The following is a 26,145-nucleotide window of genomic DNA, read 5'->3' as shown; positions in this document are numbered from 1 at the left end:
AGGTTGCAATGAACTGAGATCGCCCCACTACACTCCAGACTGGGTGACAGAGCGAGACTCCATCTCAAGAAAAAAAAAACTTTGTGGTTGGATATGGTGGCTCATGTCTATAATCCCAACATTTGGGAGGCTAAAGCAGAAGTATCACTTGAGCCCAGGAGTTTGAGCCCAGGCAACATGGTGAGACCCTGTCTCTACAAAAAAAATACAAAATTAGCTGGGTGTGGTGGCATGCGCCCATAGTCTCAGCTACTTGGGAGGCTGAGGTGGAAGGATCACCGGAGCCTGGGATGTTGAGGCTGCAATGAGCTGTAATCATGCAGCCTAGATGATAGAGTGACACTCCATCTCCAAAAAAAAAAAAAAAAAAAAAAATCAAACTTTGTAAAGGAACAATTAAAAAATACATTTCCTTTTCATTTCAATTTAATTAAATTAACAAGAAATTTTTTTTGTTTTTTTTTTGTTTTTGAAGACGGACTTGCTTTGTTGCCAAGGCTGGAGGGCAGTGGTGCGGTCTCGGCTCACTGCAAGCTCTGCCTCCCGGGTTCATGTCATTCTCCTGCCTCAGCCTCCTGGTAACAAGAAATTTGTAAAGAGGAAACATATCTAAAAGAGTTTAAGAAGGTTTTCATGTACCCATGAAAAAAAACTGGGACACCATGAGCTTTTTATTTTGAGACATTCTCACCCTGTTGCCTAGTCTGGAGTGCAGTGGTACCACTGTGGCTCACTGCAGCCTTGAACCCCTGGGCTCAAGTGATCCTCATACCTCAGCCTCCCAAGTAGCTGGGACTATAGTTGGTGCCACTACCCCCGACTAATTAAAAAAATCTTCAGATAGATGGGTCTCACAATGTTGTCCAGGCTGGTCTTGAAGTCCTGGCTTCAAGCAATCCTCCAGCCTCACCTCTCAAGTAGCTGGGAATAAGGGTGTGAGCCACTGTGCCCAGTTCACATAACTTTTAATATAATGAGATGCAAGTGTAGCTTCTGAAGTGCTATGACAGCATAAATGACAAACCATTAAAAATTAACATTGAACAGAGATAAAGGTCATAAATACGAAATTGTAGCACTACGAAGAAAAACTTATGTTATATAAAAATAGCAAGATTCTGACTGGGCACGGTGGCTCCTGCCTATATTCCCAGCACTTTGGGAGGCCAAGGCAGGTGTATCACTTGAGGCCAGGAGTTCGAGACCAGCCTCACCAACATGGTGAAACCACATCTCTACTAAAAAACACAAGAATCAGTCAGGCAGCCAGGCGCAGTACTGTGGGAGGTGCCTGTAATCCCAGCACTTTGGGAGGCTGAGGAGGGCAGATCATGAGGTCAGGAAATCGAGACCATCCTGGCTAACACAGTGAAACCCTGTCTCTACTAAAAATACAAAAAAATTAGCTGGGCGTGGTGGCGGGCGCCTGTAGTCCCAGCTACTCGGGAGGCTGAGGCTGGTGAATGGTGTGAACCCGGGGAGCAGAGCTTGCAGTGAGCCGAGATTGCGCCACTGCACTCCAGCCTGGGCGACAGAGCAAGACTCCGTCTCAAAAAAAAAAAAAAAATTCAGCCAGGCACGGTGGTGTGTGCCTGTAATCACAGCTACTTGGGAGGCTAAGGAACGAGAATCACTTGAACCCAGGAGGCAGAGGTTTCAGTGAGCCTAGATCATGCCACTGCACTCCAGCCTGGGCAAGAGAGTAAGACTCTGTCTGGGAAAACAAAACAAAACAAGCAAGATGCAATGTAAAAATATGCTTGCACGTGGAAGTTAACATGCCACCATAAAAATGGGAAGGGATTGTACTGAAGTAGACCTGAAACATGAGAAGGTCGCTGATGTCCCATCACAGTGGCATGGAACAGCTGTTGTCACATTCTGGGACATTCTTGTCAAATGTTTTTGTGTGAAGTGTCTGTGTGAGTTGGTGTATCTTTGCTTTGATATAGTTGCAATCATGACAAAGACATAGAGATATAAATTTGTTTCCTGCTTTTCATTTGTAACATAACAGCAAGAATTTCCCCATGTTACCACATACTCTTTTTTAAGCCATGTTTTTAGTGGTTAACAAAAAATCCTACTAAGTGAATACAGCTAAAAACGTAGTTAGTAAGTCATCTGGCACAGATGAGAGTTGTCAGGATTTTGTAGTGTACTATAAACAACATTACAATGCACATCTCAACATACAGGCTTTCTCTCTCTCTCTTTTTTGAGATGAGATCTTGCTCTGTCATCCAGGCTGGAGTGTAGTGGCACTATCTTGGCTCACTGTAGCCCCGAATTCCTGGGCTCAAGCCATTCTTCCACCTCAGTTCCCTGAGTAGCTGAGACTACCCGTGAGCCACCATCGTGCTTGGCTAATTTTTGTATTTTTTGTAGAGACGAGATTTCGTTATGTTGCCCAGGCTGGTCTCGAATTCCTGGACTTAAGCAATCCTCCTGCCTTGGCCTCCCAAGGTGCTGGGATTACAGGCATGAACCACTGCCCTGCTGGTTTTCTATATAGGACTCCTTTCCAAAAACAGAGTCCCAGAATTAGAATTGCTGAATTAAATAATATCATTAATTTTAAGACTCTTGTTACAATGACAGATTATTTTCCAAAAGAGTACAGGTAACTACTACTGTCTACATTTTTAACCAGAAAACACTAACCTGTTTTGGTAGGTCTGCAGTCAGAGTACGAATGGACATGTGAGTCTTGCTGTGCCTTCTGCAAAACAGAGAACAAGCTGTGAGAAATCAAACCCTCCCCTACTCAGCGCCTGTTTTTAAAGCAGCAAGCATGTACTGCATCCATGAAGAAAACCTCCCATGAAAATGTAGCTAAGAGGTATCTAACTAGAAAGGGGCAGGATAATGGAAAATAAGAATTCAAATAAAAAACAGAGGTCCCAAGAGAGGTAACATTACACACTCACACTAAAGGAAAAAATTCCACATGCAGAGAAACAACAAGAATTTTCAGATTAAAAGTTTACTATAGGCCGGGTGCGGTGGCTCACGCCTGTAATCCCAGCACTTTGCGATGCCGAGGTGGGTGGATCATGAGGTTAGGAGATCAAGACCATACTGGCTAACACTATGAAAATCTGTCTCTATTAAAAATACAAAAAATTAGCTGGGTGTGGTGGTAGGCGCCCATAGTCCCAGCTACTCGGGAGGCTGAGGCAGAAGAATGGTGTGAACCTGGGAGGTGGAGCTTGTAGTGAGCTGAGATCACACCACTGCACTCCACCAGCCTGGGCGACAGAGCAAGACTCCATCTCAGAATAAAAAAAAAAAAAATTACTATACTATGTAAAAAAAATATATAAGCTAAGCTATACAGAAGAGAAACTAAAAATATCTCTGTGTATACAATGTCTATATAAAAATATTATAGGCTGGGCGCTATGGCTCACGTCTATATTCCCAGCACTTTGGGAGGCTGGGCTTGGCAGATCATGAGGTCAGGAGATCGACACCATCCTGGCTAACAAGGTGAAACCCCGTCTCTACTAAAAGTACAAAATATTTACCAGGCGTGGTGGCGGGCGCCTGTAGTACCAGCTACTCGGGAGGCTGAGGCAGAAGAATGGCATGAACCTGGGAGGCGGAGCTTGCAGTGAGCCGAGATCGCACCACTGCACTCCAGCCTAGGCGACAGAGCGAGACTTTGTCTCAAAAGAAAAAAAATTACAAATCCACTTTCTTTAAAACACTGAAACTGAACTCCTGTAAAAATACACGTTCATGTATTTGAAGTGACTTTTAGTCAAGTAAAGATTAATATTTAAAATAGGCTGGGCATGGTGGCTCACACCTATAATCCCAGCACTTTGGGAGGCTGAGGTTGAAGGATTACTTGAGCCCACATGTTTGAGACCAGCCTGGGCAACATAGCAAGACACTGTCACTACAGAAAAAAAAACAAAAAAAAAACTAGCCAGGGGATGGTGGTGTGTGCCTATAGTCCCAGCTATTCAGGAGGCTGAGGTAGGAGGATTGCTTGAGCCCAGGAGTCTGAAGCTGCAGTGAGCTGTGATCGTGCCACTGTACTTCAGCTTAGGTGACAGAGCAAGACTCAGTCACTCTTCTCACTCTCTCTCTCCATATATTTAAATATTAATTTTAAAAGCACACACTTTACATCATAAAGGCCAGAGCTTACCTTTCATATGGAATTCTCTTCATTCCACTGTCTTTGAAATAATCTACTAGTTGCTTCTGAGTTCTTCCACTGTGAATAAAGATTCAGATTTTTAATAAAGAAGAGTAAGTCAGCATTAATTTTACAGAGTAAAAGACAAAAGAAAAGATTTACTTATCCTCTGTCATAAATATACACATATATATTTTATTTTTAAATTTTTTTCTATAAAAAAAAAAAAGGCTGGAGAGCAGTGGTACAATCTCGGCTCACTGCAAGCTCTGCCTCCCGGGTTCACGCCATTCTCCTACCTCAGCCTCCCAAGTAGCTGGGACTACAGGCGCCCACCACCATGCCTGGCTAATTTTTTTTTTTTTTTGTATTTTTAGTAGAGACGGGGTTTCACTGTGTTAGCCAGGATGGTTTTGATCTTCTGACCTTGTGATCTGCCCGCCTTGGCCTCCCAAGTGCTGGGATTACAAGCGTGAGCCACTGCGCCCAGCCTATATTTTATTTTTTAAGACTGAGTCTTGCTCTATTGGCCAGGGTGGAGTGTAGTGGCAAGATCTCTGCCTCCTGGGTTTAAGTGATTCTCATGCCTCAGGCCTCCCGAGTAGCTGGGATTACAGGTGCCCGCCAACACATCCAGCTAATTTTTGTATTTTTAGGAGAGATGGGGTTTCACCATGTTGGCCAGGTTGATCTCGAGTTCCTGACCTCAAATGATCCACCCGCCTTGGCCTTCCAAAGTGCTGGGATTACAGGTGTGAGCCACCGGGCCTGGCCCACATATATATTTTAAAGTTATACTTTGTAGTAAGCATAACTGAATTTGTAAGCAAAGTTTTTATTAAGCCTATTTTTTTCCACTATTTGATTTCATATGCTTCCTCTAGTTATTCTTTCACAATACCTCCACTTTGCGTGTAATTCTCTGAAATATTTTATAACATTTCTTTCTTGACTAAGAATTACCTATTTTCTCAGCTTTACAAACCAGTGAGGGGCCCATGCAAGTCACGGCATGGCCCCTACCTGTATCTGAAGGAGGAGCCCCGGCTGAAGAAGACGGCTTTTGCTTTTGGCTTAGGTTGGTCCAAAAGTCTAAAAAAGGTGTGATACTCCACACATATCTTCCAGAAGTTCTTACATTCATCTCTACTACCCAACAAAAATTCTAATGTGTCCTGGTAAGGTCCCTAGAAACAAAACATAAAGGTTAATTAATTCAAGAATGAAGTATTGGACAAGAGAAAGTACATTTAGGAAGCAGATCACACAATAGGCGATTCCAAAATTAAAAATTAGTAAGGATTTTTTTTGAGACAGGATCTTGCTCTGCACCCAGGCTGGAGTGCAATGGCGTGATCTTGGCTCACTGCAACTTCAACCTCCCAGGCTCAAACAATTCTCCCACCTCAGTCGCTCCCCTCCGACCCCTCAGTAGGGACTACAGGTGCATGACACCAGACCCAAATGATTTCTGTATTTTTTGTAGAAAAAGGGTTTTGCCATGTTGGCCAGGCTGGTCTTGAACTCCTGAGCCCAAGCGATCAGCCCACCTCAGCCTCCCAAAGTACTGGGATTACAGGTGTGCACTACTGCACCCAGCCCAGGAAGGATTTTCGAAAAGTTGTATACAAAGTCTTCTGGTTCCATTTGCTTAATTAAGAAAAGAGAAACAGTATTTATATTCACAGTAGAAATAGCAGAAAAATTAAGTCACCCACAATCACACAACTATCAACATTCTGAATTATATCTTTGTAAACACTTTTCCCACCTAGCAAAGGATGGCATTTTTCATGCCAGCTGACGTATTTATATGCTATTACTGAATTGTTTCTACATGGTATATACTTTTAAAATCTAGAATGTTTTAGATGTTCAGGACATGCAGTTTTCAGGCCCACAAATATCGCCCTGAAGAAACTGCATTCACTCTCAGTTACTCCTCAGGGTACATTCCTAGAAGCAGAACTCCGAGCTCAAAGGCTGCACATCTTCGAACCTGCTGGTGTGTATTACCCGGTTACCTTCCACAAAGACTGTAACACTTTGAATCTAACATTTAGTCTTTAAAAAAGTGCTCAGGCAAGTAAAGTGTAACTTTGCTAAATGCAGACGCAAACAGTTCCGGGCTTTCACTTATCACCCTATTCAAGTTAATAGCTGCTTTGGTGAACTTTCCCTATCATCTCAGAATAACTGCAAGAAACATTTTTTCTTTATACTCACAGAGTGAAACAGCTTTTACTTGTGTTTTGTATGTGTGTCTGGCATTCCTTCTACTTTCCTTTCATCCACAGAAGAGATATTTGTATACCAATTAAAGCCACTTTCAGCCTTCTACCAAAAGCAAACACACTTACATATCACACGTGAACCCAGTGAGTGACAAAAGCCCCACTACTCAAGTGCCTTGTAAAGGCGTAGGCAAACCTTTTCTTCTGACTGGCCCAAGGGCTCTAAATCTCCCATAACCCAAAATGTGTCTGGGCTGACACAGGCATGGCTATCTCTTAAGCTTCAAACCCCACGGTAGCTTGGCAAATCTTTTTATTTTCTAACTCCTTTTGTACAATGGAAATGCAGCAATTGGAACATCTTTGAATAACTGGAAGTACTGGGTTTTACCAAATACACTGCACAGGCATTTATTTTTTCCATTTTTACTCATTTCAGTAAATTCACATGTAATTATTACTTTATTAATGAGCAGTCAGTAAAGAAAGGAATATTTACTTCCTGATAATCAATGCTTCTTCAGTTAGAGCTATTCAAAGATCAATTTCTGAATGAAGGACACAAGAGAACACTGGGGCACTCCTCAATTCATTCTGAAGCTCTCAATTGCTGTGGGGCTTCAGATCATTTTGAACACTTTGTTCTTCAGCTTCATTACCTAGAGGACAAAGAGGCTGCAATAACCATGGTTCTCAGCAGCCCCTGGGAGCTTGTCAGATGTGTACCTTCTTGGGTTCATCCTAGACCCACTGAACGTGAAACCCTGGGGTTTTCAGCCAGCAACATGTGAGTGACAAGGTTCCTGGGGGAGGTAAGTGTGAGACCAGCTAGGCAGACTGCCCTCAGCCCCTCCAGACCTAAGTCCCGAATCCTGTCCTTGAGTTCTTGTGTGCATTATGCTGAAATGATTTACAAAGTAGTTATGTTTTAGCAAAATAAATTATGAGTTAAAAAATGGTCAAAATAGGCTGGGCGTGGTGGCTCACACCTGTAATCCCAGCACTTTGGGAGGCCAAGGCAGGTGGATCACCTGAGGCCAGGAGTTCAAGACCAGCCTGACCAACATGGAGAAACCCTGTCTCTACTAAAAATACAAAATTAGCCAGGTGTGGTGGTGCATGCCTGTAATTCCAGCTACTTGGGAGGTTAAGGCAGGAGAATCGCTTGAACCCGGGAGGTGGAGGCTGAGGTGAGCCGAGATCATGCCATTGCACTCCAGCCTGGGCAATAAGAGTGAAACTCTGTCTCAAAAAAAACAAAAACAAAACAAAACAAAAAGCTAAAAATAATACTTACATGAACCTCTGGATGAAGTTTGATAAGAAATCTTTTCCTCTTGAAGCTTAGTTTACGGACCTTGGACCAATTGAAAGTGTTGATTTTGGTGGTGCCCTGAAATTCAAGAGACAGATTACATTTGTAATCTAACACATAACCCCTTTCTCATAAAATAGGGAATGCTTAAATTACATCCTTGCCAACACAGTAATCTACTTGGCATTTTACCATCATACCTGAAATAGCTCTGACTTAAAATGTCAATAACTAATCTATCTGTTCTAGAAAGATAATTAATTTTTTTTTTTTGAAAGGGAGTCTCGCTCTGCTGCCCAGACTAGAGTGCAGTGGTGCAATCTCCGCTCACTGAAGCCTCAAACTCCTGGGCTCAAGCAACCATCCTGTCTCAGCCTCTGGAGCAGCTGGGCCTACAGACACCAGACACCAATCCTGTCTAATTTTCTATTTTTAATTTTTTTTTGTAGAGATGAGGTCTTGCTATGTTGTTCAGGCTGGTCTCAAACTCAAGGCACATCTGGAACACAAGAACACTGAAAGGTTCAAAGAGATGGAAAAAGATGTACTCAACAACTGACCAAAAGAAAGCTGGTGGAGCAATATTATCATCAGACACAATGCATGAGAAAAAAGCCTTACATAATTTAAAAGCAATTCACCAGGAAGATACACTTGGACTTGTATCTCTCCCCATATTGTTTCAAATATTTATAGGAAATAGACAATTAAAAGAAGAAATGGAAAGATTTGCGCTTTTTTTTTTTTTGAGACAGTCTCACTCTATCACCCAGGCTGGAGTGCAGTAGTATAATCTCCATTCACTGTAACCTCTGCCTCCTGGGTTCAAGCAATTCTCCTGCCTCAGTCTCCTGAGCAGCTGGGACTACAGGTGTGTGCCACCACACCTGGCTAATTTTTGTGTTTTTAGTAGAGATGGGGTTTCACCATGTTGGCCAGGCTGGTCTTGAACTCCTGACCTCAGGTGATCCATCCACCTTGGCCTCCCAAAGTGCTGGGATTACAGACATGACCCACCACACCTGGCTAATTTTAATTTCTTTGATAAGGTTTTATTGCAAAATTTTAAAATCAGTGTTAATATTATACATTTTTTTGAAGTTCGCTCCTGCAAGGAGGGTAGTCTGGAAGGGGCAGTGATAGTGGCCAGGCAGGGCTGGGAGTAGAGTCAGGTTTCTCACTGAAGCTAGAACATAGTGCTAGAGTGTAACAGGAGCAAATGATGGGAATTCCTAGTCTCAGCAGATACAGACACAGATATAGAGGTAAATATAGATATATGAGGTGAGTGGGTGTATGTACACGTGTGTAGCATTGTCTATTGAGAGGGCCAGGAGTGGTGACACCCCACAAAGCAATGGGCACACTGAGTGCATGGATCTTGGTCTCTAAATACCAGTCTTCACTAAAACGGCTGGGCTCTGTGGGGAAATGGCTGACTCCACGGTGAAGCAGGCAAAGTACAAAACAAGCCTGGCATGTCTTATTTTGTAGGAAAACAAAGAAGTGCTCATAAAATAAAAGGACATATAAGAAGGACATGAGGCTGGGTGTGGTGGCTCAAGCCTGTAATCTCAGCACTTTGGGAGGCTGAGATGGGCGGATCACGAGGTCAGGAGATCAAGACCATTCTGGCTAACATGGTGAAACTCCGTCTCTACTAAAAAATACAAAAAACTAGCCAGGTGTGGTGGCGGGCACCTGTAGTCCCAGCTACTCGGGAGGCTGAGGCAGGAGAATGGCGTGAACCCGGGACGCGGAACTTGTAGTGAGCTGAGATCCGGCCACTGCACTCCAGCCTGGGCGACAGAGCGAGACTCTGTCTCAAAAAAGAAAAAAGGGACACAAGAGGCAGCTTGCAGAGCCTCCCTTGGGCCAAATGCAGGAAAGTTAAAGATAAAAATAATGAAACCTACAGATTATCAAGTACCACATTTGAATCTATGAATCCACAGTGACATAAACTAAATAAATGGAGAGAAAACTCTTCCTTCTAGTAGTAGGAAGAACAGGATTTAAAGAGTCATCATTGGGCAACCATCATAGTGATCTAACTAGAAGATGAGTCGGATGAGGTACAAGATATTTACTTAGTCTCAAAGTATCTCTTCATAAAATACTTAGTTACAAAGGACAAAAAGTAACTTTTCTTTCCTTAAGAGATAAGGAGCCTCAAACTCTTGGGCTCAAGCAATCATCCTGTCTCAGCCTCTGGAGCAGCTGGGACTACAGGCACCTGATACCAATCCTGGCTAATTTTCTATTTTTAATTTTTTTTGTTTAACTGGTTAAAGGCAGATGAGCATCTCAGGAAAAGGCCAGCAGGACCTTTTGTAGAGATGAGGTCTTGCTATGTTGCCCAGGCTGGTCTCAAACACCTGGCCTCAAGTGATCCTCTTGCTTCAGCCTCTGTTGGGACTACAGGCATGAGCCACTATCTAGTCAAGAGTAACTCTGTACACAGAAAAGCTGGTAAACATCATCTTGACCAAGTGATCAATGTTACCACCACCACCAACAGGACAGACGGACCCTATGTACTACATGAATCAGGATACAATACCACTCCGGGAGTTTCTCACCTAGGCAGTGAGCCCAGGGTCTGATCCTGAGGAAGCACTGGACAATCCCATATCACAAATATTCTACAAAATGACCACCCTGTAATCTTCCAAAATGTCAAGGTCATGAAAACCAAAGAAAGAAGAATGTTCCAGATTGCAGAGACCAGAGAAACATAATGCCTGGGTACAGCATTTGCTCCCAGATTGGACCTTCTGCAGTAAATAACACTGGGACAACCAGTTAAAGGCAGATGGGCATCTCCGGTAAAGGTCAGCAGGACCTTTTGTGTTGTTTGTGTAGCTTTTCTATAAGCTTGAAATAGTTTCAAAGTAAAATTTAAAAAACGTCTGAGACACTGCTTGGGAATTTCAGCGACTATACGTTTGATATTACCAACATTTACTCTTGTCTGCAAACTCAATGTAAGAGGCAGCAGAGTGAGGGACACAGTCCCCTCAGAGACAGCTCCAAAGGAAAAAACAAACCCCTTTAGCCATAAGAAGGAATAAAACACTGATACATGCTACCACATGAGTGAACTTGGAAACAAGGAAACACTACACACAATAGACATGTTTATATGATCCCACTTATATGAAATACCTAGATTAGGTAAATCCATAGAGGGAATGTCCTGATGGTTGCCTGTTCTGGATATTAGTGGTTGCTGGGGGCTGGCAGAGTAACCGCTAAAGAGTATGAGGGTCTCTTTTTGGGTTGAAGAAAATGTTCTGAAATTAGATAGTAGTGATGGTCACACAACTGTGTAAGTATCCTAAAACAACTGAATTGCATACTTCAACATGGTGAATTTTATGGCATATACATTTTATCTCAATTAAAAAAAAAATCTTGAGTGAGATGTTCTCAAAGCCAAGATACAAATGTTAGGGTCTAAATGAGGACTTAAGCTTCCTAGTTCCCAAAATATTGCCCAAACACTAAGTCACTCTAATTTCTACTGAAAGTAAAATATTGAAGGCCAGGTGTGGTGGCTCACGCCTGTGATCCCAGCACTTTGGGAGGCCGCAGTGAGTGGATCACCTGAGGTCAGGAATTAAAAAATAAAAAAGAAAAAAAAAATTAGCCGGTGCCTGTAATCCTAGCTACTCAGGAGGCTGAGGCAGGAAAATCGTTTGAACCCAGGAGGTGGAGGATGCAGTGAGCAGAGACTGCGCCACTGTACTCCAGCCTGGGTGACAAAGGGAAACTCCATTTCAAAAAAAAAAAAAAGTAAAATATTGGAGGATTTCAACTTCATTCTCAAAGTTCCTCTCCTAAATTGTATTCTCAAAAACAAAGCAAAACAAAACATCAACAAAAGGAAACAAAATCCCCACAGCCCCAGCTCTAGATATTATTTATATATCTAGGACAGAGTCTAAAAAACCGAGGGCCTAGGCTGGGCATGGTGGCTCATGCCTGTAATCCCAGCACTTTGGGAGGCCGAGGCAGGAGGATCATGAGGTCAGGAGATCAAGACCATCCTGGCTAGCACAGTGAAATCTCGCCTCTACTAAAAATACAAAAAAATTAGCTGGATGTGGCAGCACCCGCCTGTAAGTCCCAGCTGCTCGGGAGGCTGAGGCAGGAGAATTGCTTGAACCTGGGAGGTTGAGGGTGCAATGAGTTCAGATCGCGCCACTGCACTCCCGCCTGGGTGACAGAGTGAGACTGTGTCTCAAAAAAAAAAAAAAAGAGAGTGAGGGCCTGCCACGGAGGTAAGACATGAAGCCCTCCCAAGAAGGAGGCTGACAATAGCTCAGAGGCCCCCACATAACTGCTCCAGCTGCTTGTTCAATCCCTTCTGGTCAAAATAAGAAATTTCTACAGCTGTCTTTTGGTATCTGTAGGGGATTGGTTCCAGGACCCTCTACCCCAGTACCCAAATAGTCTCTGATAGAAAACGGTATAGTATTTGCATACAACCTATGCACACCCTCTTGTGTACTTTATTTTTATTTTTGTAGAGATGAGGTCTTGCTTTGTTGCTAAGGCCGGTCTCCTGAGCTGTAGTGATTCTCTTGCCTTGACTTTCCAAAGTGCTGGGATTATAGGCTTGAGCTACCATGCTAGGCTTCCTGTATACTTTAATAAAATCATTTCTAGATTACTTATGTACCTAATACAATGTAAATGTCACGTAGTTTTACTGTACTGTGTTAAATTTGTATTTTTTTAAAAAATTACATACACACACCTATGTGTGTGTTTTGAGACAGTTTCACCCTTGTTGCCCAGGTTGGAGTGCAATGGCTTGATCTTGGCTCACTGCAACCTCAGCCTCCTGGATTCAAGCGATTCTCCTGCCTCAGCCACCTGAGTAGCTAGCATTACAGGCATCTGCCACCATACTTGGCTAATTTTTGTATTTTTAGTAGACAATGGGGTTTCACCATGTTGGCCAGGCTGGTCTCGAACTCCCGACCTCAGGTGATCCACCACCAGCCTTGGCCTCCCAAAGTGCTGGGATTACAGATGTGAGCTACCGCACCCAGCCTGTATTGTTTTTTATTGTTTATTTTCCTGTGGATATGGAGGGCCAAGTGTATATCCCAGGGTCTTAACCACTACCCTTAAAGGAGAAATAAATAGAAAATCCAAGGACAATCGCAGCTTTCATCTACTGCACCCTGACTTGACAGACTAAGACAACACTTTTAAAGCTGCACAGTTAGCTGTCGAATGCTAAAATCTACTGCTTTCATTTTCATATTCATCCAACAATCCAGGGCATATCTGAAAATACCACATAGACTACAAGACTGGAAACAAATCCAGCCAGCTCAGGGTCACCCACTCCACATCGAGTCTTCTTCCTCAGACAGAACCAGCTGCACCTGTATTGGCTGCCTGTCTGGGATTTACCCTCAGGCGTCTATTCATTAGCCTGTGTTTCTGAAAAGCACGTTGATGACAGTAAGCACATTTTCCACTTTGAAATCTTGCCCCCTCAGCTTCTGTCACCACCAATACCTCACACCTGCCCATCCCCACACTCTCCTAATTGTTGGTAAATTTTAAATTCAGTATTTATGTTAATGGTCATGTAAGTATTGCTCACACGCTCAGCCATGGTGAATTTAACTACATTTTTTATATTATAAAGTAAAGCTTCCTTCTTCAAAATTTCCTTGAGAATCCTAATTGCCTCTTTTCATCTGCTTCCTTGGCATGTACCTATCACTAGTTAACACTCTTCCACATGGTCCAGCACAAGAACTGAGTCCCTGGTCTACCCTCTCCCGGGGCCCTGCCCTCTGCTCTGGTGTTGGTGGATGCTCTCGGCAGGCACAGCCTGTGTCTTCCTTTGCTTATCTCGGATGTGGAGCACCCTATTTCCTTCTTTCTCATTTTTAGTTTATTCTCTCCTCTAGTTTTTCCTTACAAAGGGTGAGCAGCAGTCAAATTTTTACAAAATCTACGTGTCTGAAAGAAGTCATGTGGGCACAGCACGGAATTCTAGTCTGGAGCCCCCCACACCAAACTGTTCTTAAAAAACTATCGCCAAATGCTCGGGGAAACTGATTTGAGTAATAATAAAACTGCAGTCTCAAAAAAAAAAAATTAGTTTGGAAATAATTTCCTTTTAATTTTTGAACTACTGCCTGCCCCATTGCTTTCTAGCTTCCAGTATTGCTACTGGAATTTGAGGCCATTTTAAATCGCATTTCTTTCTCCCTCCTTCCTGGGAGTTCTTGGGTCTTCTCCACTATTGTCCTTTGTTGGACGGACAGACTGCAAAATTTTTCTCCCATTCTGTAGGGCTGTCTGTTCACTCTGATGATAGTTTCTTTTGCTGTGCATAAGCTTTTCAGTTTAATTAAATCTCATTTATCAATTTTTGCTTTTGTTGCAATTGCTTTTGGCATTTTCGTCATGAAATCTTTGGCTGTGCCTATGTCCTGAATGGTATTGCCTAGATTTTCTTCCAGGGTTTTTTTTTTTTTTTTTTTTGAGACAGGGTCTCACTTCATTGCCCAGATTGGAGTATAGTGGCTGATCTTGGCTCACTGCAACCTCCGCCTCTCAGGTTCAAGTGGTTCTCCTGCCTCAGTCTATCGAGTACCTGGGGTTATAGGCACCCACTATCATGCCCAGTTAATTATTATATTAGTAGAGACAGGGCTTCACCACGTTGGCCAGGTTGGTCTTGAACTCCTGACATCAAGTGATCTGCCCCTGGTGGCCTCCCAAAGTGCTGGGATTCAGACGTAAGCCACCATGCCTGGCCCTCTTCTAGGGTTTTTATAGTTTTGAGTTTTACATTTAAGTATTTTCTTTTCTTTTGAGATGGCGTTTCACTCTTGTTGTCCAGGCTAGAGTGCAATGGCATGATCTTGGCTCACTGCAGCCTCCACCTCCTTGGTTCAACTGATTCTCCTGCCTCAGCCTCCTGAGTAGCTGGGATTACAGGTGCCTGCCACCATGCCTGGCTAACTTTTTTTGTACTTTTAGTAGAGACAAAGTTTTGCCATGTTGGGCAGGGTGGTTTCAAACTCCTGTCCTCAGGTGATCCGCCTACCTTGGCCTCCCAAAGTGCTGGGATTACAGGCATGAGCCACCACGCCTGGCCTTATATTTAAGTCTTTAATCCATTTTGAGTTAATTTTTGGATATGGTATAAGGAAGGGGTCCAGTTTCAATTTTCTGCATATGGTTGGCCATCTCTCCCAGCACCATTTATTAAACAGGGAGTCCTTTCCCCATTGCTTTTGTCAGGTTTGTCAAAGATCAGATGGTTGTAGGTGGTCTTATTTCTGAGTTCTCTATTCTGTTTAATTGGTCTATGTGTCTGTTCTTGTACCAGTGCCATGTTGTTTTGGTTACTGTAGCCTCATAGTACAGTTTAAAATTGGGTAGTGTGATGCCTCCTGCTTTGTTCTTTGTGCTCAGAACTGTCTTGGCTATTCAGGCTCTATTTTAGTTCCATATGAATTTTAAAATAGTTTTTTTTTTTTCTGGCTGAGTGCAGTGGCTAGGCCTGTAATCCCAGCATTTTGGGAGGCCAAGGTGGGTGGAACACAAGGTCAAGAGATCGAGACCATCCTGGCCAAGATGCTGAACCCCCATCTCTACTAAAAATACACAAAATTAGCCGGGCATGATGGCAGGCACCTGTAGTCCTAGCTACTCGAGAGGCTGAGGCAGGAGAATCACTTGAACCTGGGAGACAGAGGTTGCAGTGAGCCGAGATTGTGCCACTGCACTCCAGCCTGGTGACAGAGTGAGACTCCATCTCAAAAAAAAAATTTTTTTCTAACTCTGTGAAGAATATCGATGGTAGTTTAATGCGAATGCATTTAATCAATAAATTACTTTGGGCAGTATGGCCATTTTCATGATATTGATTCTTCCTATCCATGAGCATGGAATATTTCTCCATCTGTGCCCTCTCTGATTTTTTTGAGCAATGGAATGTAGTTCTCCTTGAAGAGGTCCTTCACATCCCTTGTTAGCTGTATTCCTAGGTATTTTATTCTTTTTCTGGCATTTGTGGATAGAAGGTCATTCATAATTTGGCTGATTGCCTTTTATTGGTGTATAAGAATGCTTGTGATTTTTGCACATTGATTTTGTACCTGAGACTTTGCTGAAGTTGACTATCAGCTTAAGAAGCTGTGGGGCCAGGTGCAGTGGCTCATGCCTGTAATCCCAGCACTTTGGGAGGCTGAGGTGGGCAGATCACAAGGTCAGGAGTTTGAGACCAGTCTGGCCAACATGGTGAAACCCCGTCTCTACTAAAAATATAAAAATTAGCTGGGTGTGGTGGCGGGCGCCTGTAATCCCAGCTACTCGGGAGGCTGAGGCAGGAGAGTAGCTTGAACCCAGGAGGCAGGGGGTTGCAGTGAGCCAAGATCGCGTCATTGCATTCCAGCTTGGGTGACAGGGTAAGACTCCATGTCGAAAAATAAAAAAAGTTTTTGGGTTGAGATGATGGGGTTTTCTAGATACAGGATCATGTCATCTACAAACAAAGATAAATTTGACTTCCTCTTTTCCTATTTGAATATCCTTTATTTCTTTCTCTTTCCTGACTGCCCTGGCCAGAACTTCCAATATCATGTTGAGTAAGAGTGGTGAAAGAGGGCATCCTTGTCTTGTGTCAGTTTTTAAGGGGAATGCTTCCAGTTTTTGCCCATTCAATATGATACTGGCTGTGGGTTTGTCATATATAGCTCTTATTATTTTGAGGTATGCTCCTTCAATACCTAGTTTTTAACATAAAGGAACACTAAATCTTATCGAAGGCCTTGTCTGCATCTGTTGACATAACTATGTGGTTTTTGTCTTTATTCTGCTTATGTGATCAATCACATTTATTGATTTGTGTATGTTGAACCAACCTTGCATTCTGGGGATGAAGTCAACCTGGTCATAGTGGATAAGCTTTTTGATATGCCTCTGAATTCAGTTTTCCAGTATTTTATTCAGGATTTTTATATCAGTGTTCATCAAGGATACTGGCCTGAAGTTCTCTTTTTTTGTTGTATCTCTGCCAGGTTTTGGTATCAGGATGATGCTGGCCTCATACAATGAGTTAGGGAGGAGTCCCTCCTTTTCAATTTTTTTGGAATAGTCTCAGTAGAAATTGTACCAGCTCTTGGCCAGGTGTGGTGGCTCATGCCTGAAATTCCCAGCGCTTTGGGAGGCCGAGGTGGGCAGATCACCTGAGGTCGGGAGATCGAGAACAGCCTGACCAACATGGAGAAACCCTGTTTCTACTAAAAACACAAAATTAGCTGGGTGTGGTGGCACACGCCTATAATCCCAGCTACTTGGAAGGCTGAGGCAGGAGAATTGCTTGAACCCTGGAGGCGGAGGTTGCGGTGAGCCATGATTGTGCCATTGCATTCTAGCCTGGGCAACAAGAATGAAACTTCATCTCAAAATAAAAAAAAATAAAAAAAAAAAAGGAGAAATTGTACCAGCTCTTTTTGTTGTTGTTGTTGTTGTTGTTGAGATGGAGTCTCGCTCTGTCGCCCAGGCTGCAGTGCAGTGGCTGGATCTCAGCTCACTGCAAGCTCTGCCTCCCGGGTTTACACCATTCTCCTGCCTCAGCCTCCCAAGTAGCTGGGACTACAGGCGCCCGCCACTTCGCCCAGCTAGTTTTTTAAATTTTTTTATTTTTTAGTAGAGACGGGGTTTCACTGTGTTAGCCAGGATGGTCTTGATCTCCTGACCTTGTGATCTGCCCGTCTCGGCCTCCCAAAGTGCTAGGATTACAGGCTTGAGCCACCGTGCCCGGCCACCAGCTCTTCTTTGTACCTGTGGTTGAATTCAGCTGTGAATCCATCTGGTCCTGGGCTACTTTTTTTTTTTTTTTTTTTTTGCTTGGTAGGATATTTACTGCCTCAATTTCAGAACTCATTATTGGTCTATTCAGGGATTCAATTTCTTCTTGGTTCAGTCTTGGGAGGGTGTATGTGTCCAGGAATTTATCAATTTTTTTTAGATTTTCCAGTTTATGTGCATAGAGGTGTTTATAGTATTCTCTGATGATCGTTTGTATTTCTGTGGGGTCAGTGGTGATAGTTCCCTATCATTTCAGATTGTTCATTTGATTATTCTCTATCATCTTCTTTATTAGTCTAGCTAGTGGTCTATTTTATTAATTTTTTCAAAAAACCAGCTCCTGGATTTGATTTTTTGAAGGGTTTTTTTGTGTCTCTTATCTCTTCAGTTCAGCTCTGATCTTGGCTATTTTTTATCTTCTGCTAGATTTGGGGCTTGTTTGCTCTTGATTCTCTAGTTCTTTTTTTTTTTTTTTGAAACGGAGTCTCGCTCTGTCGCCCAGGCTGGAGTGCAGTGGCGCGATCTCGACTCACTGCAAGCTCCGCCTCCCAGGTTTATGCCATTCTCCTGCCTCAGCCTCCCGAGTAGCTGGGACTACAGGCGCCCGCCACCTCGCCCAGCTAGTTTTTTGTATTTTTTAGTAGAGACGGGGTTTCACCAGGTTAGCCAGGATGGTCTCGATCTCCTGACCTTGTGATCCGCCCATCTCGGCCTCCCAAAGTGCTGGGATTACAGGCTTGAGCCACCGTGCCCGGCCAATTCTCTAGTTCTTTTAATTGAGATGTTAGGTTGTGAACCTGAGATCTTTCTAGCTTTTCGACGTGGGCATTTAGTGCTATAAATTTCCCTCTTAACACTGCTTTAGCTGCGTTAAGAGATTCTGATAAGTTATCTCTTTGTTCTCATTAGTTTCAAATAACTTCTTGATTTCTACCTTAATTTCATTATTTACCCGAGAGTCATTCAGGAGCAGGCTGTTTAATTTCCATACAGTTGTGTGGTTTTCAGTGAATGTTTAAATCTTGAGTTCTAATTTGATTGTGCTGTGGTGTAAGAGACTGTTTGTTTTTATTTCAGTTCTTATGCATTTGCTGAGGAGTGTTTTGCTTCCGATTACGTGATCAGTTTTAGAGAAAGTGCCATGTGGTGATGAGAAGAATGTACATTTTGTTGTTTTTGACTGGAGAGTTCTGTAGCTATCTGTAAGGTCACTTGATCCAGGGCTGAGTTCAGGTCCTGCATATTTTTGTTAACTTTCTGTCTTGATCTGTCTAATATTGTCAGTGGGGTGTTAAAAGTCTCCTACTATTATTGTGTGGGAGTCTAAGTCTCTTTGTAGACCTCTAAGAACTTGCTTTATGAATCTGGGGGCTCCTGTATTGGGTGCATATATATTTAGGATAATTAGCTCTTCTTGTTGAACCCTTTACCATTATATAATCCCCTTCTTTGTCTTTTAAAATCTTTATTGCTTTAAAGTCTGTTTTGTCAGAACCTAGGATTGCAAGCCTTGTTTTCTTCTGTTTTCCATTTGCTTGGCAAATTTTATTCCATCTGTTTATTTTAAACCTATGTGTGTCTTTGCACATGGGGGGGGGGGGTCTCTTGAAGACAGCACACCCAAATGTCTTGGCTCTTTATCCAGCTTGTCGCTCTGTGTCTTTCAATTGGGGCATTTAGCCCATTTACATTTAAGGTTAATATTGTTATGTGTGAATTTCATCCTGTCATCATGGTGCTAGCTGGTTATTTTGCAGACTTGTTTATGTAGTTGCTTTATAATGTCACCGGCCTATGTATTTCAGTGTGTTTTTGCAGTGGCTGGTAACAGTTTTTCCTTTCTGTATTTAGTGCTTCCTTCAGGAGCTCTTGTAAGGCAGGCCTAGTGGTGATGAATTACCTAAGAATTTGCTTGTCTGGAAAGAATCTTATTTCTGTTTTGCTCATGAAGTTTAGTTTGGCTAGATATGAAATTCTGGGTTGGAATTTTTTTTCCTAAGAATGTTGAATATTAGCCCCCAATCTCTTCTGGCTTGTAGGGTTTCTGCTGAGAGGTCCCCTGTTAGTCTGAAGGGATTCCCTTTGTAGGTGACCTGGCCTTTCTCTCTGGCTGCCTTTAATATTTTTTCTCTCATTTCAACCTTGGGGAATCTGATGATTATATGCCTTGGGGTAGATCTTCTTGTGGAGTATCTTACTGGGGTTCTCTGCATTTCCTGCATTTGAATATTAGCCTGTCTTGTTAGGTTGGGAAAATTCTCCTGGATGATATCCTGAAGTACGTTTTACAACTTGGTTCGACTCTCCCTGTCTTTTTCGGGTAACCCAATTAGTTGTAGGTTTGGTCTCTTCACATAATCCCATATTTCTTGGAGGTTTTGTCATTCCTTTTCATTCTTTTCTATTCTTGTCTGCCTATTTCAGAAAGACAGTCTTCAATGCTCTGAGATTCTTTCCTCTGCTTGGCCTATTCTGCTATTGATACTTGTGATTGCAATGTGAAGTTCTCATGTTGTGTTTTTCAGGTCCATCAGGTTGGTTATGTTTCTCTCAAAACTGGCTATAAGCTCCTGTGTTGTTTTATCACGGTCCTTAGCTTCTTTGCATTGGGTTACAACATGCTCCATTAGCTCAGCAAAGTTCATTATCACCCACCTTCCGAGGCCTGCTTCTGTCAATAACGCCATCTCAGCCTCAGCCCATTTCTATTTCTCCCTTGCTGGAGAGGTGTTGTGGTCATTTGGAGAAGAGGCACTTTAACGTTTTGAGTGTTCAGCATTTTTTGTGTTGATTTTCTCATCTCTGTGGGTTTATCAAACTTTGATCTTTGAGGTTGCTGACTTTTCAATGGGGTTTTTATGCGGTTTTTTTGGTTCATGTTGGTTGTTGTTGCTTTTTTTTTTTTTTTTTTTTTGATATAGGGTCTCACTTTGTCACCCAGGGTGGAGTGCAGTGGCACAATCTCAGCTCACTACAACCTCTGCCTCACAGATTCAAGCAGTTTTCCCTCCTCAGCCTGCCACCATGCCCGGCTAATTTTTTTTTTTTTGTATTATTAGTAGAGATGGGGTTTCACCATGTTGGCCAGGCTGGTCTTGAACTCCTGACCTCAAGTGATCCGCCCACCTCAGCCTCCCAAAGTGCTGGGATTACAGGTGTGAGCCACCACACCTGGCCTGTTATTTTTCTTTTACTAGTCAGGCCACTCTACCACAGGACCTCTGAGGTTTGCTGGGAGTCTGCTCCAGACCCTAGTTGCCTCGGTTTTTCCTATACCTGGAGGTATCACCAGCAAAGTCTGTGGAACAGAAAATATGGCAGCCAGCTTCCTCCTCTAAAAGCTTTGTCCCAGGAGGGTACTGACTTGTTGCTGGCCCAAATGCACCTGTAGGGGGTGGCTCACCCAGTCAGGAGGAAAAGGGTCAGGGACCTACTTCAAGCAGCAGCCTGGCTGCTTTTTGCAGAGTAGGTATGCTGCGTTTGGGGGAACTCTTCCTTATCCAGACTGTTTATATTCTCCAAAGCCAGCAGGCTGAAATGGCTGAGTCAACTGAACTACAGAGATGGTGGCCACCCCGCCCCCCCCAGGAACTCGGATCCAACTCAGGCAGATTTCCAGCCTGCTGCTGTTGGCTGGCTAGAATTCCAAGCCAGTGGGTCTTCACTTGTGAGATGCTGTGGAAGTGGGCCTCACAGAATGACACTGCTTGGCTCCCTGGATTCAGCCCTCTTCCTGGGGATCTGTACACACAGATTTCCCACCTTGCTGGGGGTCCTGGGGCTGAAGTGTGTGAAACTCCTGGGTCTCTGTGTGTGACTCAGTGGCTGCGCTGCTGAGACTGAACACAACTCTGTGTACTGGACCCCAGGCCCTAGTGGCATGGCTCATGAGGGGATCTCCTGATCGTGGGTTGCAAAGATCTGCGGGAGAAGTGTGGTTTCCCCGGCGAGGTTGCACACTCACTCACCATTTCTCTTGCCTGGGGGTGGGGGTTCCTTTGGCTCCACGCTGCTCCTGCGTGGGCCATTAACCCCGACCCTCGCTTTTCTTCATCCTCTGTGGGTTGAGTTGTTTGCCTAGTTAGTTCCAGTGCGAGAACCTGAATATTTCAGTTGAAGGTGAATTCACTCACCCCTTTTCTGTCCTCTTCGTGAGTGACGTGGACCTCAGCTGCTTCTCATCAGCCATCTTGGATCCTCCTGTATTATAATTTTAAATATCTGCACTTAGAACTGAGGCTGCCATCCCTCTGCAGATGATGGAGATGAAACTGTAGAGCCCACGGTCTGCTGGGGTTGGGTACCTATTGTTGCATGTGGGGCCAGGCCGAAAACCTGCTAAAAAGTAGCAGAGCATCTGCCAGCACAACTCTGCGGGACAAAGAGGCTGATGACCCCTGCCTGGCGTGCAGACCAGGTAGGCGACACGGGGTGGGGATGGACTGGGGCAGCCTATATTTTAATTTGCAAATGCTTTTATGTTCTCCATTTGTTTCTGTCATGGCATCCTGTTCGTTTCAGAGACGTAGTGTTTCATTTCTGTGAAGGTTTTGTGAAAATGTAATACAGTGATATATTCACAAGGCTCAAATTCTGAAGGTTCAAAAATGAGTCCATAGTGCAAGTCTCCCTCTCAGCACTGTTCCAAAGCCTGCCAGTTTGGCCACCCTTCCCTGGGGCCATTAATGTCACCAGTTCATTCTATAGTGTGGAATATAGTGCACATATAATTTTCTCTCTTTTCCCCACAAGCAGTAGCTACCATACAGAGTTTTGAATCTTTTCTCCATGTAATGATGCATCTTCAAGGATGTCTCATTATTGGGATATAAAGAGCTGCTTCCTTGTTTGTACAGTCGCCCAATATTCTGTTCACATAGATGCACTACCATTTATTTAGCTGGCTTTTATTTATTTACTTATTTAGAGACAGGGTCTCACTCCACATGCCCAGGCTGGTGTATAGTGGCACGATCTCGGCTCACTGTAGCCTCGACCTCCCGGGCTCAGGTGATTCTCCCACCTCAGCCTCCTGAGTAGCTGGGACTACAGGTACATGCCACTACACCCAATGAATTTTTGGTATTTTTAGTAGAGATGAGGTTTCGCCATGTTGCTCCAGCTGGTCTCAAACTCCTGGACTCAAGCAATGTGCCAGTCTGCCCACCTTAGCCTCCCAAAGTGCTGAGATTACAGGTGTGAACCACTGTGCCAGGCTATTTAACTGGCTTTCCAATGGTTAATTCACAAAATTTTACTATCACAAACAAGGCTGATACAAAAAATTACAAGATAACATTTTACATTTCTGAGGAAGGAGCATTCCTATTTCTCCCCAGCATGAACTGGAAGCCCTTCCTGGGGCTCCCGGGACACGCTGGCTTGCACTGTGAGTTTGCCGCTGCAGGCTGTGAGGTTTCAGCCTTCCCTACTCTGCAAAGTCAGGTCCCACTCACTGTTTCATTTCCCAGCTTCCAAACATTGCTGCTACCCCTCATCTTTCATGGGCTGTTTTCCCATTCTTTGTTCTCATGGATTTAAATGTTTAAAAAATTCCTTCACTGTCATTGTGTTCAGGGTATTCAGGGAATAAAATAAATAGATATATTCAGTCTGCTATCTTCAATCTGAAGTTTCTAATCCCTTGCTTTTACAATTTCTTTAGGTTGTATTATTTGTTTTTTTTCCGGAAATGTGACAATGGCTCAGTCTGGATGTGAGGTTTTCTTCTCTGTGCAATGGGGGAACACTCATCAGCAGATGTAGGCAGGGGATGCTCAGACGCTCCACCTGAAGGCATGGATTGCTAAGGTTGGTCTCTATCATGGACTTTTATTGTTCTCCAATCACATTTAGTATGAAATGTAACACAATGTTCTAAATTCAAAATTAATTTTTTTTTTTTCTAACAGGGAATTGAAACTTGATGGCTAGGTTAAAAAGAAATAAGGAAGAGACAACAATAATAAACATGGCTTGATGAGGGAGGTCTGAATCAGACCAAGCTCTTTTTGATAGTCACAGGTTAAAACAAGCCCACAAAAAAACAGCAGGTCACACAGGTAACGGGCTCCCAGACTGCAATAGTGACAATTCCCACAACATTCAGCATCGAGGAGACCTTTTCGGGATTACCATAGTCTATCAGAGGTGCAAAATTTTACAAGGGCCAGTGACTGGAGTACCCCCAAAAGGAGGGGCCCAGACAAGTTGGAAATATTTAGTCTGGGTGCAAGAGGACGTAGGGAGCCCCAACAAGAGTTTTCAGATATGTGAAGGGCCTGAATAAGGAGAAAAGCTCCTTCTAGCTGGCACCAGCAGTCACACTTAAGCTTCTTGGACATCACAAACCCCAGCACACACACACGACCACAAATGGAACTGAGCAGGCCGTGCTCACCATTGATGTAATTATTTACCTACGCATCACAACCAATACAAACACCTCAGAAGACAACACTGACTCTTATCACAAGCAATCCCTCTGCTATTTCCTACTCTATTCTAGTGTGTTTACTTCAATGATTACTGTGACCCACTCTAAAGTGCTCACAGTCCAGCACAGATCACACCCACAGCACAGACTGCTCCACTGGCAAAAAAACAGGTTATGCTTTAGGATTCTAAGGGGGTAGGTGGAATCCCAGGAGGGAATGGGAAGTCCCAGAGGCAGTGGGGAATCCAGGGAGGCGGGAGGCAGTCCCAGGAAGCAGTGGGCCCCATGATATGGAGGATATTCACACCTGTGTCAGAGAAGGACAAAAGAATAATTTCCCCACTGAGTAAGAGGTTGGATTGGATGATATGCAAAGCCCCTCTTCCAAATCGAGGACCTTACTCATCAGGACAAAAATTTACCAACATCTATAAGAACAAACCCCACCAGGTTGCAGAATACCTCCCCTGCCCTGTTCTCACCCCTCCCTTCCCCACTGGCCTACCTGAAACACGAGTACACCCATGTGGGAAACCGCCAGTTGAATCTTGGTTCCTTCCCTGTCAGAAGCCATGTGAAATCTGATGCCATACATTTCCAACTTTCGAGCAACTTCGAGCACCTGGAAATCCGACTCAGCAGGTGTCTGGCCCCTGTAATGAAAAACAGGAGAACCACACACTACAAACACTTGCTTTCTGAAAGAGCCAAAATGCATTATGGAAGTGATCAGGAAAACCAACAATGAAGGCTTTACGTGTCTAGAGGACAGATCGTTCACTGTCTGTATGTTTACCCACTACAAAAACACTATACCACATGTGCAGGCCACAGACATCCTCAGTTTTCTTCTACTCTGTAACTACTTTGGAACGGGTAGAATGCTTTCTTTGCATACATTAGCTACTCAGCCTTACATCTGTTCCATAGTGACAAGGTTATACACAAACACTACTGGCAAAGACAAATTTTAAATCAGAAGAAATACCACACAGGGCCGGGCACAGTGGCTCACGCCTGTAATCCCAGCACCTTGGGAGGCTGAGGTGGGTGGATCACCTGAGGTCAGGAGTTCGAGACCAGCCTGGACAACATGGTGAAACCCTGTCTCTACTAAAAATACAAAAATTAGCCAGGCACGGTGGTGGAGTTTGCAGTGAGCTGAGATCATGCAACTGTACTTCAGAATGGGTGACAGAGTGAGACTCCACCTCAAATAATAATAATAATAATAATAATAATATGAAAAAAAAGAAAACGAGTGTGATGAGACAGTAGTGTTATCTACAGTATTTCTTTTCTTTTTTTTTTGGAGTCTCACTCTGCAGCTCAGGCTGGAGTGTAATGGTGCAATCTCAGCTCACTGCAACCTCTGCCTCCCAGGTTCAAGTGGATTCTCCTGCCTCAGCCTCCGGAGTAGCTGTGATGACAGGCGTGAGCCACCACGCCCAGCTAACTTTTTGTATTTTCAGTAGAGACGGGGTTTGCCATGTTGGCCGGGCTGGTCTCAAACTCCTGACCTCAGGTGATCCACCCACCTTGGCCTCCCAAAGTGCTGGGATTATGGGCACGAGCCACTGCGCCCGGCCAACTCCTTTTCATTTTAAAAAACATTTTTTACTATGTGAAACATCTGTGTCTTATAAACCCATTTTATCACTCACTCACTCGCTCGCTCACTCATTTAGAGACAGGGTCTCGCTCTGTTGCCCAGGCTGGAGTGTAGTGGCATAATCTTGGCTCACTGCAAGCTCCGCCTCCCAGGCTCAAGTGATCCTTCTGCCTCAGTCTCCCGAGTAGCTGAGACCACAGGCACACACCACCACAGTTGGCTAATTTTTTGTAGAGACAGGGTTCTGTCATGTTGCCCAGGGTGGTCTTGAACTCCTGGACTCAAACGAGTCGGCCTCTCAAAGTGTTGGGATTACAGGCATGAGCCACTGTGCCTGGCTTCTTTCTGCAGTTTCAAAGATCTAAAAGCAATGGGATACAGTCAAGAAAAGCACTTCTTTAATATCCTATTCAGTGATTATAAAGGTGTTTTCAGTGGATCACTGAAGAACCATTAGAATCATAAGACAATGTAAAAATTGTATAATAATTAAAATAAAGGTACAATATTTTCTTTAAAAAAACCCTAAAGAAC

General features: G+C 43.6%; 1 protein-coding gene across 1 annotated transcript in view; it reads right to left on the bottom strand.

Moving 5' to 3' along the window:
• FARP2 (FERM, ARH/RhoGEF and pleckstrin domain protein 2) overlaps window positions 1-26,145 on the bottom strand; it is a 141,545-nt gene that overhangs the window by 53,613 nt on the left and 61,787 nt on the right. Inside the window, exons 8-12 of the mRNA XM_026449083.1 lie at window positions 24,505-24,652; window positions 7,685-7,780; window positions 5,177-5,340; window positions 4,163-4,231; window positions 2,665-2,722 (exon numbers count right to left, since the gene is read on the bottom strand). Coding sequence (XP_026304868.1) covers window positions 2,665-2,722; window positions 4,163-4,231; window positions 5,177-5,340; window positions 7,685-7,780; window positions 24,505-24,652 — 535 coding nt within the window. The remainder of the gene's footprint in view (window positions 1-2,664; window positions 2,723-4,162; window positions 4,232-5,176; window positions 5,341-7,684; window positions 7,781-24,504; window positions 24,653-26,145) is intronic.

This window comes from Piliocolobus tephrosceles, chromosome 11 (assembly GCF_002776525.5).
Source record: "Piliocolobus tephrosceles isolate RC106 chromosome 11, ASM277652v3, whole genome shotgun sequence".
NCBI classification, from domain to species: domain Eukaryota; kingdom Metazoa; phylum Chordata; class Mammalia; order Primates; family Cercopithecidae; genus Piliocolobus; species Piliocolobus tephrosceles.
The sequence above is the reverse complement of the archived record's forward strand: the minus strand, read 5'-3'. Positions and strand labels throughout refer to the sequence as shown.